Below are 17,969 nucleotides of genomic sequence, written 5' to 3'. Positions count from 1 at the left end.
TTTTTTTTCTCTTCTCAGGTTTCTTTCTAATTTTAAAAGAAAATTTGAAGATTATAACAATATTGGTGGTTCATCTTAATTAGTAGTACTTTTACCACACTGGTTATTATTTACCTTTTGTTTAACGGAATAAATACTAATGAGATTCTATTATATATACACACGCGCATAAATAATTTGTTTTGTAATTTAGTTTTTGCCACTTATGACTAACGTCTACAGTTTTTCTTTTTGTTCGTGGTCTACAGAATTTTGTTGAGAGAATCTTTTTACACATAATTACACAATTAAATAAACAATTTTTAACATGTTTTCACATAATTTTTAATCATTTTTTTAAAAAATTAACACTTAGTTTTAAAATAGCATACTTACATGATTGTTAAATTATTAACTTTACAAATAAACTAACCATAACAATATATGCATTACTAACATTTTAAACTGAAAGATGCCGTCATCTTTAAAAATAAAAATAAAATTCAATGGTTGGCCTCATACTTTATTATGAAAAGAACAAAAAGGCCTCCGTCCATGTAAAGATTATACATTATCATTCATCAGCCCTCTCTACTTCAGCTGTTGATGCAAATTTACAAAGACAGAAAAAGAAAGCAAATTTACAAAGCTACCATTCTGCTTCCACAATCTTGCTTCAACCCTTATTCCATATAATTCAGTTGTGAGAACGAGAATAGTACATAGTACTTTGGTGGGGCGGTGGAAAATGAGATCACCGAATTTGTGCTCATTTCTCAATTGCAAAATATTAAAGAATAAGAATTGACATAAACCTCGCCACTCCTAATCTAACCCTCGCAATATCTACAATATTCTACTTAGTTCATATACTTACATTGCAAAAAGAATAACATGATGGCAAAATTAATACATTGGACGTTTCCCTCTTGTGTCAATTTCTACAGTAGCAGTTGCGGAGCTTGTTCCCGTTGCAGTAGTAACAGTAGTATTGTTATTGCTTGAATCAGAAGTGTGTGAATCAGAGGTACCCGCAGTGGAAGACAATGCAGAGTGCCTGCGAGGTCTTCTATATCTTGAACCAGGTACTCCTGGTCTCGTTGGTTCTTCCATGTGTCCTGGCTTCCGTGACAGCATCACCACCACGCGCCTCATCGTTGGACGTAGCTGTGGATCACCTTGAGCGCATAGCAGACCAAGTTGAATGCACATGCTCACTTGTTCTGCTTCCGCTGTAGATGCTAATGCAGGATCTACAATGTCTAAGCTCTTCCCTTTCTTGTACATTTTGTATGCCTGTACAAGACACAAAAACATCCTTAGAAATAACTCTGTTTTGTTATGCGTTAAAAGTGAGTCCTGTACCATTAAACGCCGTTATGTTTTAAATAAGAATGTCTAAGATGTATAATTTTTAAGGGTTTAATAGTTTAAACATTTATAAGTAAAAAAATTTTATAAAAAAAATATATAGTTATTGTATTGAAGTTATAAAAATATAATAAATATTTTTTTAATAAATTTTTACTATTATTTACTACTTATTCTCAATTATCTGAAGTTAATAAAAACTATTTTTTAAATAACTCCCAAGTAAGTCAACTATAAAAAGATACTTAAATTTTTGAATTACAAGTCAAAACACGTTTGAGAGTAAGGCAGATTGACAAACCTAAAAGCAATTAGATTATTTAGGCATGATGAAATGGTGGAGGTGGAGTTAGGTTTGGGGTGTTGACGTTGGTTTTAAATTTTGTGAAAAGGTGCTTTGGGGAGATGTCAATCAATCACCGTTACCATTAATTAATTGATAGATAAAATAAAAAGTCTCCCAAAACATATCGAAATGTCAATAACCGCGTACACGCTTTCTCTATATGGATAGATAATCAAGGTTAACAAGAAACGATTATACCTAAACCCTCAGATGGTAATTAAATGCAGTCATAAGAATAATAAACGACGCTTACCCAATCAAGCAGATTCTGCGCATCCACACTCAAATTGAAGGACGAATTTCGTTGGCCAGTGATCAACTCTAATACCAAAACTCCATAGCTAAATACGTCTGCCTTTACCGATAGATTTCCATGCATCACATACTCCGGAGCCATATACCCACTGTATAATAATCAAAATTATGACTCTACAAACATAAAAACACTCAGAACTAACACATTTTATAATTTCAAGTCAAACACTTGACTAGTCATTTGCACGTAAGCATGCATCCTAACCAATACGCAATTTCTTTTTTAGTAAAACAATACGCAAGCTTTTGATTTTGTGATATATGGCGGCGTGTCCATGGATTATAATAATAAGAAAAAAAAAATTTATTAAGAAGAATGCTATCAATATACTGTGTTTATTTTGACAAAACCATTTTCTTATAAGTCAATTTTTTCATAATTGTATAATAAATTTAAAATAATTTAGACATTTATGAATATGCAATAATATAATAATTCACTTAACAACAAAATGGTATGATAAAGTAGTAATTATTTTTCAAATTCTATAAACTTCAGTAGTTGAGTTTATTATTTTTAAAAGTTAAATCTGTAATTTTGTCAAGAATTATTATTGGCATCTACGAAGAAGGATAAATCTACTCTGATACTAAATTCACTTTTACACAATTAAATATTTTATATAAAAAAAACATCGTGATTCTTTATTTTCAACAAAAAAAAACATTGCGTATTTTTTAAAAATAACTCAAACTTATTTTAATTATTCAAAATTTTACCGTAAAATATGAAAATTACTAACGAGAATATTCTGAGTGTGTGCATGAATAGAGAACTATTTATTTTAGTGACAGCAAATATTTATGCGAAACTATATTTTTCAAGAATTCACTGAAAACTCTTTGACAAAAAAATTTTAATAATAATAAAAAATGTATAGACTTACTTGGTTCCAGCCACACGTGTATTGACCTGGCTTTGATCTTCGGGGAAGAGACGGGCCATGCCAAAATCTGCAATCTTGGGCGTCCATTTGTCATCAAGCAAAATGTTACTCGCCTTTATGTCACGATGGATGATGCAATTGTGCGAGTCTTCGTGAAGATAAAGCAACCCCTTTGCCACGCCTGTGATTATGCCCAACCTACGTTTCCAATCAAGCTGCTCTCTCTTCTGCGATTCTGCATCCATTTCCACCAAACAACATGCATTTTTAATAACAATACGCCTAATTGTTACTATTCATTAAATTGCCATAGCAAAGTGTTTTCTTTATACCATTAGGATTAGGTATTATCTTATTACCCAACTCAACTCCACCTCACCCTTTGTTTGTGGGTAAGTTTAGTGATTTAATAATATTTAAAAGAATATGCTTTCTAATATTGGGACAATAACATTAGTTGTTTACGATAAAAATGAAAAAGTGCCCCACATAATGACCGTACATAAGTTTGGGAAATTCCCGTTATCCTTCCTAGAAAGAAAGTAGAAGGTAATCCAAAGTTCTAATTCCCCACGCCGCCTTGCATTGATGACCCATGTACTTAATTGAAAAGAAAAGAGAAAAGGTTGGGATGGTTCGTTTAACATAAGTCTTCATGGCTTGGCTAAGATGCATGAGAGGAGGGGTTGGATCGACAACATGCTGTTGTCTAACTCTAAACAATTTATGTATTTGAAAAGTCAAGGTCCCTCAAGTGAAGCCTCTTTCAGAGCTTCAGGTCCATTAGAAGTGGACATAAAAAATACACATGTGATATATCCATGTATGAAGAAAGGTAATTGGCGGTACATGGTCTTGGTAAATGTGAACAAGTTAACATTGAATGAACAAAAACTGCTTCTGGCAGAGGAGGAGCCGTGGAAAATAAAAATTGTTTGCCCATTGAAGATTTCGTCAAAAGAGAAGGGTACGTAAGGAAATTCCATGTTTCATGGTCAGTTAGACCAAATGAAATTTGATGTGAAGGGAAAACTGAAAACGCATTCACATCATTCATAGGCATGGCAAATAATAAAGACCCGATAGTTATCTTAATTTAGGCTGTTAAATTAACTTAATTTCACTTCTTAGAAATAATGATCATCGATTCAATTACCAGCACGCCAAATATTTCATTTAAATTTAGCGTTTTTGACAAAAAGCATGTTAAAGTTGAAGGATTCTTATAAAAAGCGAATGGCTTTCATTCATCTATGATTTTATTGAACTGAGTAGGAATGGCACGAAAAAACTTACTGAATAGAAGTTTGTCAAGGCTCTCGTGAGACACATACTCGTAAACAAGTAGCTTCTCTGTGCCATGGACACAATAACCCAACAAATTCACCACATTCCGATGCTGCACACGAGCCAACAATTTGGCCTCATTCATGAATTCCTTCTTCCCTTGGTTTGAAGTGTGCGACAACTTCTTCACTGCAATCTCTCTCCCATCATTCAGCTTACCCTGTGAGGAAAAAAGGGTGAAAACCAAAAACTCAAAACAAGTCTTACTAATTAGAATGGGTCTTGGGTTCTTATTTTAAAAAGGAACCATTTTTAATATATATTTTTGAGGAATTTTCTGAAGGGAGGGGAGCAAATACTAGAAGCAATCGAGTTTTACAATCCAAATTCCCATCCATTGAAGGCTGCGATTGAATTCATTCTCAGAAAACATGTACTTCAACCAATTGAAAGCTTTTTTTCTGTCACAAAAAAATTAAGAAATTTGGTGTTTGATTTTACCTTGTAGACAGGTCCAAAACCTCCCTCGCCTAGCTTATGAAGAGCACTAAAATTCTTGGTGACAGCAACCAAGGTTTCATAGGCAAATACCTTCTGCTCCTGTGCCGCCATTTTCTGTATGTCAGCTTCATTGTTTCGCTCTAATCAAACACAACAGAGCAGAAACACAGAAGAACACAATCCTACTATAATCAGACAACTCATCAACCAGAAAATTAAAATTAAATTTAAAATTCGAATTAACAAAGAAAAGAAACAAAACGGAGTGTTGTTGAATTACCTTTACTAGAACCGAATTTGAAGTGTTTCACAATACTGTGAAGAAAGCTGTGCGATTTGTCCATGGAGGTGTCTATGGTTCCAAATTCCAAGACAAGCCCATGAATCGGAGAACAGAAAAAGAGGGAATCTAGAAGCAAAGTTGCGATCTTTGTTGAGAACCGAAATTGGGATGGTGGGGAATGGAGAGGTGAGGAGAAAGCGAGAGTAGGAGAAGAAAATTTTGTTCTCTGGTACAGCGAGAACAGAAACGTAGATATCTGCAAAAGCAATGGAAAGAAAAAAGCGTGTTGCTCTTGTTGACCTAGTGACGCGCGCTTGACTCTCCTCTGCCATTCCCCCACCACAACATACACTATTAACATTTTGCAAAATGTGTTGTTTAGATTTGGAGAATTTAAAGAAATAAAATAATTATGACAAGCATTCCTTTTAATCCTTAATACATGCGACTTAACTGAAAATATTCTTTAAAATTTTAAATTTTAATATCTAAAATTAATAATTAAAAGTTCATCTTTATTTTATTTTCTTTTATATTGTTTTTTTAAACTGCAATAATATTTAATTTCAAAGTTTCTCCATTTGACATTATTCTTATTTTCTTTTTACAGTTTTTTTTTTGTTAACACAAATTTCTATTTTTTTTAACACAATCCAATAAGTTAAAGTTTTCACTGACTCAAATTCTATTTATCAACTTTTTTTTTATTAACACATTCATTAAAATCACATTTAAATCTAAATTTTTCTACTAACTCACTCCACACGTGATGTTGGACAAACATATTAAACTTTCTTTTTAGTAATAACTAATAAGGATAAAAACATCATATCTACATAAACTTGCTTGACATTTAATATTTTTATGCCATTATTTTTATAAGTCTAATGAAATATATACAAAAGGTTTTCAATAGCATAACATTTGAATATTTTTGCATAAAATAAAATACAAATTAACAAATATAAGAAATGATGTAAATATTAAGTTTAAATATTAATGAAAAGTAACATTGAGATTCAACTTCAATTATCCTCCCTTTTAAAAATATCTTAAAACACACAAATAATATCCATTCTATTATCGGTGTTAACGTGATAATATATATGTTTTTAACCTAATTTCTTACTACTAATATTATGAGTTACTTATACAAATATTTATTAAAATTTCTCACATTATGTATTACACTTATTACAACTAATAAAATAACGACTTATTCCTAGCAACATGTTTCATTGAGTGATTTTCTAAAGAGGTGTTTTTTTCAATCTTCAAATGATCAAAACATAACTAGCATTAAGAACAAAAAAGGAAAAAGTCACTGACATTGACAAGAAAGAAAAATAATAACAAATATATTTCAAAATATATATGAAAATGGGTTGGTTACATTCAATCTCAACTAAGAGTATACTATATACTCTCTGTGATTAGAGCAACCTCACAAATAAAAAAGAAAAAAAGGAAGAAACTTGTAAAGTTCTTCACTTCGAGCTCCAAGGATAATGGAAGGAAGTATTCTTCTTAGCATTTTCAAAGATATCTAGAAAATATTTTTTCTTTGTATTTATATCATGCTTTGACATACAAAAAGTGTTTTTTTATTTTAAATTCGCTTAAGCACCTTAGATTTACCTAAGCAAATTACTTCTTTGTTTTTCTAGGTGTGAGATTTGCTTAAACTATTTTTGAATGATTTTAAGCAAATTTTAATGCTGGAGAACTCAAGACTTTTGTTTAAAATTAGCCTAAGTAAAAATATTTGGCTTAAGCAAATTTTTGTTTTTTACTTTTCCTTTTCTTTAACATTTTCTCACAAAAATATTAAAAATAATTAAAAACTAAGTAACAAAATGTAATTTAGAATGAAAGTTTGAAAGACAAATTTTCTATTTTTAGTACAATATTTATAGTAACATTTATAATTATCATTACACACATAATCCTTTGAATCTCATCATTCCTTTAACCCCTCTAACACCCACCGTTTTCAGTTCTTTAAGTCATTTTTAAAGATCTGAAATTAATAAAATATTTTTAATTTAGCAAAATTTGTAATGTGTATTTAAGGACATATAATAAAAATTTTATATAAGATAATTTTTTATTAAAAATTAAAAATTAAAAATATTACAATATCAATATATTAATAATATTATTATAAATTTTTAATAAAAATTATTATTTATTAATTTTTTATTGCATGATGTTTGATACTTATTAAAATAGCAATTAAATATTCGAAAGAAGAGTTTTATTATTTATAATTATCTCATACAACTTAAAAATTATTTATGATAAAAAATAAAGTTAGTTAAATTAATAATATCACATACTTATTATAAATAATGTGATCACAAATTTCTAGTTCTAGTTTTCAACATTTTTAAGGCAAGTCAAGTTAGTCCTTAAATTACATAAAATTGTATAGTAGTATTTAATGCACATGTTATTAACTCAAATTACTACAAATTGCATTTGTCATTCTAGTCTATTCCATAGAAATTATTGATTTAACGTGTTATGTATCATTGAAAGGTAACATGTGTGACAACCTAGTGTTGTGATATGGCTTAGAGCTTATAGCTTCTTTCAAAATTTATTAATTTGGTATACACAATCTCAAAATCTATCAATTTTGTCTCTCAATGATTTATAATCAATCAATTTTGGTCTGGGTAACCTTAAATACAAAGAGGGGGCGAAAAAAACCTTCAATTTCCTCTTCTTTTCGGTTGATAGGGTTTGTTCATAGGTTCTACTAATGAGGTGGTCAATTTGATATCATAATTGTGAGCCTGGGTTCCAATGTGATAGTGGTTAGATTTGTATAATGAATATAAAGCAATGATGATTGTGATTAAAAGGTATAAGATATCACATAATACATTATATTAATAATATTAAGTAAAATTTTATATTTCTTATTTTTATTATAAGTCCTTTACTCAATTTATAGATCAATTTGACTTCTCTAAAAATATTGAACACTAAAACGATTTTTTTTTTCATAATTTAATTGTAAAATAATCAAAATTATACATAACAGTAGCTTATTTTTTTAAAAATAAATGCTATATGAAATATCAAACTTTTATTATAAAACACAGGAAATATGTTAAACAGATTTTTTCTTCTTAAAAGTAATCGATTTCGTGTTTATCTTATTGCATTTTGGTAACATTTGAGGTTGACATATCTTGATTACGCGTTGATTAATTTATTCATTTGGTCGAGTGAAGGACAATCAATCCAAACTATTGCTTAGTGTTATGATTTGAACTCATGAATACGTCAATTAAACAAACCTTATAAAACTTGCATGGATGAATTATACATAGAAAGGAAGTTAGGTCTCCCAAATCATTTTGTTTATCCCAGTTGATATCCATATATTTTAAGCTTATAATTTAAAATTTGCCATCGAAATTTATGTATTTCTAAAAATACTATTAGACGAGGTATTCACTTTAGGTCTTAGATATATTTTAAGAGACCAATCTGATTTATTGAGTGAAAAGATACTCTAATGAAAAAAAAATTAATTAAAGACATTTTTTTTTTGTATAATAGTAAAATAAGTTTGTTTATAAAAGTACGTTTGACTAAAAATAATATACATAGGAAATTGATAAACACGGTCGACTCCTTAATTCTTTTTGTAGAATATACATTTAACTAAATTACATTAATTAATAAAAATTAAAAATTAAAAATTAAAAATATTATAACAAAACAATATTACTCTTATTTAATATTATCAAACTTACCTTTACAATTTAACATTTATTTTTTATCAATTTTAATTTAGGATTTTACTGCTCTATCCATTAAAGACAAATAAAAGAATATAGTAAATATTTTATAAAAAATATAAAGTATCTTAAAAAATTTTAAAAAGTGCTTTATAAAAAAATTCAAAGATATAAATTTAGTACTTAACGAGTGCAAGGAATGTAGTGTGTTTTCATTCTTCCCTCTGCCTCAAAAGTCAAGAGAGAACACCTCGATCGTCACTGCTTCTGCAAACACGAGACGCAATTATTTGTTTCACTATACAACGTTAATTCTACGAGAAATATATCACTTTGTCACAATCGTTCCAACCCCACGAGTCACTACTCACTCAGTGTAAAAGCTCTCATGTTTTACTAACAGAAGCGCGTTCCCATGTTGGAATTTGGACATTAACTGTTTCGTGATAAGAAATTGTACAATGTGTTTAAAGTTGTTTTGTAGCCTACCCTTCTATAGAACAACATTCAACTATACAATTTTATTTTGTCAACCTCAAGTCGTGTCATGGCTTTGCCTTATTAATCATTCACTAATTCAAATTTATTTTGTCATCCTCTCCATCTCAAAATTCTAGTTTATGAATATCAAGAGATTATATATAAAAAAAAATGGTCATAAAAGAGTAAGTGTTGATTTGTCAAATAAAACAAAGAAGATGGAAGGAGAAAATAGAAAAGATTTAAGGGGCTGTCATTGCTGATGAGGGCTGAGGCAAACAAAGTCACAAAGACACCTTGTGAAAGAGTCAACGATGGACCCAGAAAAAAAATAGAGTGCTTAAATGTATCTTCATCACAAAATGGACTCCTCAACCCTCAACTATTGGTTTGGAGTTACTCTTTTAAAGTTAGCGTAACTTAAAGGGAACTCCTGAAGACGGGAACGTTTCCCTGCTTTGATCTTTTTAATTTGATTTGATTAGCAAATATTACTCGGGCCGATACAATGTGCCTTAACTATATATCTATGCATACTCGTCACCTTTCATTGACTTTGCATAGAGAACAGGTCTGTTTATTTTTTTTAATTAATGCATATAAAACATACCTAATACCCCTCATTGTTTAATAACATTTTATCTAATACATTTTTATTGTTTATTTACATACAACGACACAATACTTTTCTAATTCTTTTATATAATTAACAAAGTGAAGTCAGAATAATATCAAAGAAGAGAGGATTGTCAAGTGAAGATTCATTTACCTTTAAACGGTGTAAATGTAATTTGCCTTAAATAATAAAGTGACGCGTGATTGACAACAATCATTACAAAAAGAACAGAGTTAACGTTGAGTTAGTTCTCATTACTGTTTTTTTTAAGTAAAAATTAAACAATTAGTATAAGCGTTAATGAGTTTAGGATCTCATATTTGTGTGTGAGAGTTATTTTAATGGAAAAATTTAAACTTTGTCCATGATTTTGTGTTCTGATTAAAAGTGAAGCACTGGGTATCTCCCTTTATGTTTCAGTGTTTTTGTTTTTTCGTGACTTTGAATTGACACCATGTTTGGGGAAGACTCCAGTTTCTATTCTCACAACAATCTCCAAAGAGTGGCATGCATGAATAAATACTCTCAAACATAAGAGTGGAGTTTGAGAAGCCCACGGTTCAATTCTCCCCCTACTATTGATCCTCTCAAGACGAAGGTTCATGTCGATGGAAGAAGAAGGTTTGTTAAAATAATCGATTTAAAATTACTAACGGTTAATGCGACAAAAAACAGTTAATTGCAAGTAGAACGTAACAGAAATTGGAAATAACATTGGGATTTCGTGAATAGATCTAGGTTTAATTCCCTCTTGCTAATAATAGTTCATATTTAATTTCTGCTTAAATATATTTTTATTCTTTACACTATTTTTGTCTCTATGATTTAATAAAGTTTTATTTTAAGTCCTTCTAACTTATATAATTTAATAAAAATAGATATTTGATAACATTTTAGTAGATCAAATCTTTAATAGGAACTAAAAACAAAAATTCGTAAAAAAAATAAGGACTAAAATGTTAACACTAAAATATATTTAAAACTTTTAATTTCTGAACATATTTACACAAATTCGTCAGTCTTAACAAATTTTTGAAGAAAAAAACAAGTTATAATGCAATAGGAATAGCTAATGATCTCGGTGCTTGGGGAATTTTCAAAGTTTGCTAGGGCTTCTATAACGAAAGTAAAAGTAAATCCCACAACTTAAGTTTAACAAAAGCCCAAAACCTGAAGTCAGGAATATATCACCAAAAGAAAGGAATATCATGTCCTTAAAAAATTTCTATATAACTTATTTTTGTGTGTACTATACTTTTCCCTTTGTGCTCCCCTATGACTACATAGGCATAATTAATCACAGTAAGTTTTAACAGCAAGAGGAAGACGAATCATGAGTGCCCTCCATCAATAATCTCACTTGTCATAAAACCTTACAAGAATAATGTAACACACTCTTATATATATATATATATATATATATATATATATATTCTCTAACACATTTTATTAATTAAAATTTATAAAAAATTACAAAAATCATTAATTTAAGAATGAAACTCACAATTTTACCTATTATTACCTAATAATAAAATGTGTGTTAAAAGTATATATCAAAGAGTGTGTAGTTAGCATTGTTCAACTCTATTATTATATATTTAAATTTTAAGGCTTTATATCATTTTATCTTTACTTAGATACAAATAATTGTTATTTTAGACAAATGCTAACCATTGTACTAGTTAATAAATTAATTTCAAGGCTTTATTGTATTTTATCTTAACTTGAATACATATAATTATTATTTTTGACAAATACTAACTTGAATACAAATGCTCTCACTGTAATTTTTAATATATTTCAATGTGATTTTTAATAAAAAAAAAATGTTAATTAATTATTTTACTAACAACCTTGAATTGGTTAACAAGGCTCTATATAAAATTGTAGAGGTCTCCGGTGGCTGCAGGCAAGAAGTGGCGACTAATTTCTTTTTAATTTTTGAACCAGAATATGAAACAACTTCAATTCACAAAGATCCAAAGGTGACAGATGATTGACCCACCATGTATTCATTGAGGAAATTTCTTGCTTTGGTGGCAAATGTTGTGTAGCCATTCATTCTTCATAAAACATTTGCAACAGTTCTCACTTTATCAATAAATAAGTTTATGCCCTTTATTATAATATCCCTGAGCCATCCCTCTATTGTTTTCAGGGTAGTTTATTAATATTATTTTACTTCACTCATGTTGTTTTCAATCTAACAAGAAGTTGCATTTTGCTTAAAGCACAATCAAATGTGAAAGCAGCGTGTGCTTCTTATTCTATTTTTAGTTGTTTCTTACACATCTATCTCAGTCACAAGCTTTAAAAAAGAAATAACAATTAATAAGCAAAGTTAGTTCCATCCAAGCATTATAAACAAACACTCACTTTTTATATAATTACAAATGAATACATGTAGTATACAAGTGACTCAACTTTTTCCCCTCAGAAATAAACAAACATTAAAGGATATGCAGGAATGCAAAAGATGAGAAAGAGAAAAAGAAAAAGGCTACTTACCTCATTCTTCACTCTCACCGAAAAAATGAAAGAAATGACAAAACTAGTGGCCCTAATTCTGTCTGTCTAATAAACTAATGCTATATACCTGGCACTGGAATCTTTTTTGGATCTCTCCAGCTTTGCAAGCCAGGTCTTTTTGCTCACAAAATACAAGTGACAGGGTGGCTTCACCTCACTAGCCTACACACACATATACTCATCCTCCTCCTTTTCCCACAAAGGAAATGATGATGATGGACAACCCACAAAAAAATTGGGCTTACTTGGACAAAAGAAACAAGAAATTACAAAACAAAGAGAAAAAGAGAATGGCAAACTTCACTTTTGTTGTCCACCATTGGATCAGACAGACCGTACCAGGATTCTCCCCTCTCCATTAGGGAACTCCCTTACTTTTTGTTGAAAATGAAGTGATGCATTGGTTTCCTCACTGTATATATATATGATGATATGTACACCACTGAACTGGTGCTCATGCATGCTTGATTTGCAGCTTGTGGATCTACTCCAATATAACAAATCTGCACGATACATACATGAATCATGTTTTAATTGACAAATAAAGGAAAATCATTTTAGTAAAAGAAGATACGCATTTTATTTACCAATTATCTGTTTGGCACAGTTCGGTTTACACTGCAAGATCTCCCATGTTCCTTACTCTGAGTTCTACATTCCTTAGATCACGAAGATGTTGTAAAATTTCTTGGAGAAGATGTAACCCTTTATCCCCTTTTCTCAAGGAGCTGATGCAATGCTTTAGAAACTCTCTATCTGCCTCCAACACTTGTAGTCTCTCGTAAACATGATCCACCTCCTCTTCTAAAGCAAGCTTATTCTTATCCGAATAAGCCTTTTCAGCTGAATTATTTTGCAAAGGGGAAAAATCTAATTCATCTCCACTCAACTCTACATCTTCTGCTTCTGAACTCATAGCATCAAAAAGGGGGAGAAGCCTCTTGGCTTTTGTGCCCATGATTTTCCTCCCTTGATGATGCTTTCCATTTATTTCCTTTGCATGACCATTTGCAAATCCATTTACCTGGCCTTTGTGATCACCATGATCATGATGATATCCATTCCCATTCTCTTCACAAAGATGTTCTATCGATTTAGTATCATCAAAGCAGTGTTCTTCTTCTTCTTCGTCTTCTTCTTCATAATTCAATATAACTAGCTTTTCTTCCAGAATCTTTAACTGTTCTAGAATTGATAACCTCTCTTCCTCAAAGTTTGCCAATGATTCCTCCAAATACAAGACAGCATCTACGGGGGTGTTCTGGCTGCTGCTGCATTCTTGATGGCTGTAAAAGCCATTTTCTTCCTTTGCTTCATGATTCAAGTCAATGGACAATCCATCACTATCTTCAGCATTGCTACAAGATAGAGATGAAGTTCTGCTTCTTGTGCTACCATCTCTTCTTGACATCAACATCTTTTCTCGTACCTCATATTCATGAACCTTTTTTCTATATACTTCAAGTTCCTTTTCCAGCTCTTGCTTCTCTTTCTCCCTCTTCAGCATAAGTTCATTCAAAAGCTGCAAAGCCTCCTGGTCATACTCAGATTGTTCTTCCATCATTCTCTGATACTGCAAAGCTTCCATCTGCATTGCTGCTTTCTCTTCCTGAAGCCTATTTATCATTGCCATTGTCTGATTAGCTGCTATAGCAGATGCACTTCTCTCTTCTTCTAGTTCTGCATATAGAGTACTTAAAGCTTTCCTCTCAGATTTCAATGCTGCCTTCAACTTTTCAACGGTCAATTCTCCACATTCTATATCACTTATGACACTTCCATCCAATGATTCTTCTGTTCCTGATTCTTTCCTTTCAAGCAGTAGTAGTTTCTTGTGTAGCTGATGCAGACTCTCCACGGAAGTGGGTGTATCAGGAACTTTTTCTTCCTCATTCTCATTAAGCTCCAATGATGATGGCAAATGGTTATTCACTGTTGGCATTCTCACTTCAAGTGACATGGGTTTAAATTCTACAAACTCTTCACCCTTGTCATGACCTAATGATAAATTTCAATTAGCTCAAGTTATTGGAAAGTTCGAAGTATGGAACTTGAGGGAAAAGGAAGATAAGAAATTGAGGCTTACCATTGTCATCTTGGATGTGAAATCTGACTGTGCTAGTAGATGGATCTTCTTGTATTCGTTGATTTGCATCCAAAAGAACATCTTGGCTTTGATACTCATCCACCTGCTCCTGATCAGGAATTTCAGTCCCTATTGAGACTTCGGCTTCAAATTCCTCACCTTGCATTTGTGATGCATCTTCAGAAGCTGCAGGAATAATAAAAGCATTAAAGATTGTTGCATATAAAATAATTAAGAATAGTATAAGAACAGAAAAGACTTGTTAAGGAGGAAAATAGTTGCAACCTTGAGAAGCATCTGAACACAGTTCTCCATCTCTTCTTTCCAAGTTTGCTTCAGCATTGTCATCCCTGGGCAAATCTTCAGCTGTTCTAGAAAAACTCAAATCCTGACAATTCTGCTCCAAATTTTCTTCTTCTTCTTCTTCTTCTTCTTCTTCTGCTACTACTTGTAACCCTGAGGACTTCCCTATGGTCCTTAATTGAACTGATTCAACTCCATTGGCCTTGAAAACTTTTTCATTCCCCTGACATGAAAATTCAGCCACAATATCACCAGAGATGTGCCAATTCTCAATAACCGGTTCAGCTTCTTCTGCATCAGCACTCTTATCAAAATCCAAAATAAAATCTTCATTGTTGTTGAGGCCTTCACCCCCCACCTTATATCTGCTTTGATTTCTATTTTCTGCGGCGGGGGAGTCCACCAATTCAACAGGAATCAATCTGCAACCATCACCATGAACGAAAAATTCCAGATGTTTGGGTGGAATTTCCATAGTTATCTCTCTCTTGTAATCAACTTGAGCAGTGGATTTCTCACAAACTTGATCATCATCATCCTTAGGCTTAGGGACATTCAAACTTTCCTCTTCTAAGGTTTCTTCTTTCCCTCTCTCCACATCCAAATCCAACTTGCAAATTTCATCCGAAACAATCTCTATGCCACCATCACACACAGAACAAGCACAACTCTTCTCTGCTTCCTCTTCTTTTCTATCTGAACCCTGATCAACCTCAAACACCATGTCTCTTCCCTTGTTTTCTTCAGTGCTATGTTCATCCTCATGATGATCAAGAACAAAATCCGATCTACTATGATCTGAGTGAACACCTTCATCAATTTCCACACCAGCCCCACCTTGTGTCACCAAATTATGCTTCTGATCATATCCCAAATCGTTGAGAGAAGGCTTGATGAGAATGCAAGGAGGGTAGAACCTGTTGTCGAAGTTGACACCACAGCAAGAACACCTCAAATTCTCTTCCACCTTCACAATTTCCTTGTCATCATCAGCATCAGCATCCTTAATCATACCTATTTGCTTCATCCATGGAAAGAAACCAAAACTCCGAGACAATTTAACATAGTCCAGTTGGGATGAGGATGAGCAATCCTCACACATCTCTTGTGATTCAGCAAGTTTGTGATGATTGGAGCAGAACCCAAGTTTGGAAATCTCAAAGGCATGAGCTTCACACACAAGATCTCTGCAGGAATTCTTGTCCTTCCCAGGCTCTATGATGTGATCGATTCTGGTGCACCATATGCATGGCCTTTTGAGGCCAAAGTAATCGGCAAACTTTATGATTAGATAAGAAAAGAGAGAGTTTAGAAGGAGGAGGAGGATCAGAATCCATTCAAGGATTGCATACACTAGAACAAGGGTGATTTTGTTGGTGTTTCTGTGCACCATGGTTGCAAACTTGTTGGCAGCCATGGTTGATGATGCTTCGTTTTTTAATATGTACAAAGAAAAGGCTTTCTGGAATATCAGATTGGAATCTAAGAAAATTTTAGAATGAGAGACAGAGAAAAAAGGTTTAAAGGAAAGAGAGTTTTGAGTTTGAGTGTGTAATGAGAGAGAGAGAGAGAGAGTAGAAGAGAAGTAGAGAGCAAGTGGTTTTATTTAGACTGAGTGAGAAATGGGCTGTTTGAATTGAATAAAATGGCAACCAAGGAAGACAGAACTAAGGGGAAAAAAGAATTGTTCTTGAGTCAAAGAAAATTAAAGAATGTTACATTTTTTCTAAGCATTGTTTATGAAATGCTTTTTGACAAAAATGAGGCATTGCACTTTAACAGTTCAATAGTTTCACAATAGCAATTAAGAGTTGAACACTTGTGCCTTACTACAAGATTAATAGGAATTTTCAGACAGAAAATGTGAAACAGTCCTTCCTTAATCATTGTTTTATGTGGATTAGTGTCTTGGGATCAAAATGGTTTTTTTTTTTGTTTTCCCTTTTGTTGCTGAGATTTTAGAAGGAGAAGATAACACCAAATTCTAATGCGAGAACGACTAAAAACAACTTACAAGAAATTTATATTTATCTTACTTCAAAGTTCGAGAATAATTTGAGTTTACAATGAGTTTTTCCGAAGTCTAGAATTTTCTGTGGCTAAAAAATATCATTTTTGATAATCCTGCCAGCTCCACTTCAATTTTTTTCTATTGAGGCAACAAATGGAATGGCCCACCAAACCACACACATGAGCTGGTGGACCAGTCCCAAAGTAACGGGTGGGGCCTGTTATGACTACAGATGCTTGAGTACATTATGTGGGTATGCTTCCTAAGAAATTTTGTTTTTTTATTACAAGAATATATAATATAATATACCCTCCTTCAAACCAATTAAATCATGTAGAAAATCAAACTCTGTTTTGCCAGATAGCTGCTTAAAAGTTAAAACTTCACTTATTTTACTTTGTCAACAAGCCTGTTGTGTGCCAAATTTATATCAGGGGTGACACCTTTTAACACAAAGCTGATAATAACTTCCACAAATGAGACGTACTAGAAGGATGTTTATATATTTCTCCTCAATCAAGAACATAAAATAACTAACCTAACTTTGGTTCATAACCATAACACAAATTTTTTCTTGCCTTTTTTTTTAAATATAATTTCGTGAAATTCTATGTCAAAATCAACTTATCTCTGCAAATAATTTATTCAATTATTTCACTTTTATTGTATTTTTGTCCTCTTTCCATTAAATTAATGTTGGATGTACAATAAAATGACTCACTGATCAGGTAATCCAATTTAAACCCAGAGAAGAAAAAGGGTGGCCTTAAAGAGCCGAAACACCTACACGTAATTGTTTGGTTCCAACAAGGACGAATTTGGCTTTTGGGGTCTGGGCTGCACCGTCACTCACCGACTAATTCGCCATGGCACTCTATGTTTTCTAAAATAATGTGATGACTATTCTAAATTTTGTTCCCATACGTTATCACATTCATATGTACTTTCCAAAATAATATCCACATTTCCATATCTCTTTTATAAAAGGAATCTATGGCTAGCTTAGTGAATGTTGTGCTTTGGCCCTCCAAATTACTTTTGCTTTAGTCAAGTCCACAATAAGTTTTTCAGTGTATCATTTGGCCCTACTGGTTATAATTGAGCAGATACCTCCCCTCCCCCACCCCCAATGCTAATATAATTAACCTAAATTAGGCAGCCATTATAAAATTTATTTAGTACATTTATGCCAGCTCAAAGGAAATATCATCACACTT

The 17,969-nt window shown here is 31.9% G+C and overlaps 2 protein-coding genes across 2 annotated transcripts; both read right to left on the bottom strand.

Moving 5' to 3' along the window:
- Positions 1 to 533: 533 nt before the first annotated feature.
- On the bottom strand, positions 534 to 5,291 carry LOC113856137 (putative receptor-like protein kinase At4g00960). The gene is made up of 6 exons (XM_027487824.1): positions 4,967 to 5,291; positions 4,687 to 4,826; positions 4,195 to 4,405; positions 2,899 to 3,133; positions 1,950 to 2,100; positions 534 to 1,275 (listed from the first exon to the last, which is right to left on the bottom strand). Exons 1-6 carry the CDS (start codon positions 5,028 to 5,030, stop codon positions 886 to 888), a joined length of 1,191 nt encoding a protein of 396 aa, XP_027343625.1. The 5' UTR covers positions 5,031 to 5,291; the 3' UTR covers positions 534 to 885.
- A 6,896-nt stretch (positions 5,292 to 12,187) lies between these two features.
- On the bottom strand, positions 12,188 to 16,354 carry LOC113854761 (myosin-binding protein 2). The gene is made up of 4 exons (XM_027485963.1): positions 14,724 to 16,354; positions 14,439 to 14,624; positions 12,940 to 14,350; positions 12,188 to 12,855 (listed from the first exon to the last, which is right to left on the bottom strand). Exons 1-3 carry the CDS (start codon positions 16,156 to 16,158, stop codon positions 12,966 to 12,968), a joined length of 3,006 nt encoding a protein of 1,001 aa, XP_027341764.1. The 5' UTR covers positions 16,159 to 16,354; the 3' UTR covers positions 12,188 to 12,855; positions 12,940 to 12,965.
- Positions 16,355 to 17,969: the final 1,615 nt, after the last annotated feature.

The sequence above is a fragment of the Abrus precatorius genome, unplaced genomic scaffold, assembly GCF_003935025.1.
Source record: "Abrus precatorius isolate BTA unplaced genomic scaffold, Abrus_2018 Scaffold11, whole genome shotgun sequence".
NCBI lineage: Eukaryota > Viridiplantae > Streptophyta > Magnoliopsida > Fabales > Fabaceae > Abrus > Abrus precatorius.
This window is presented reverse-complemented; position numbering and strand designations above follow the sequence as displayed.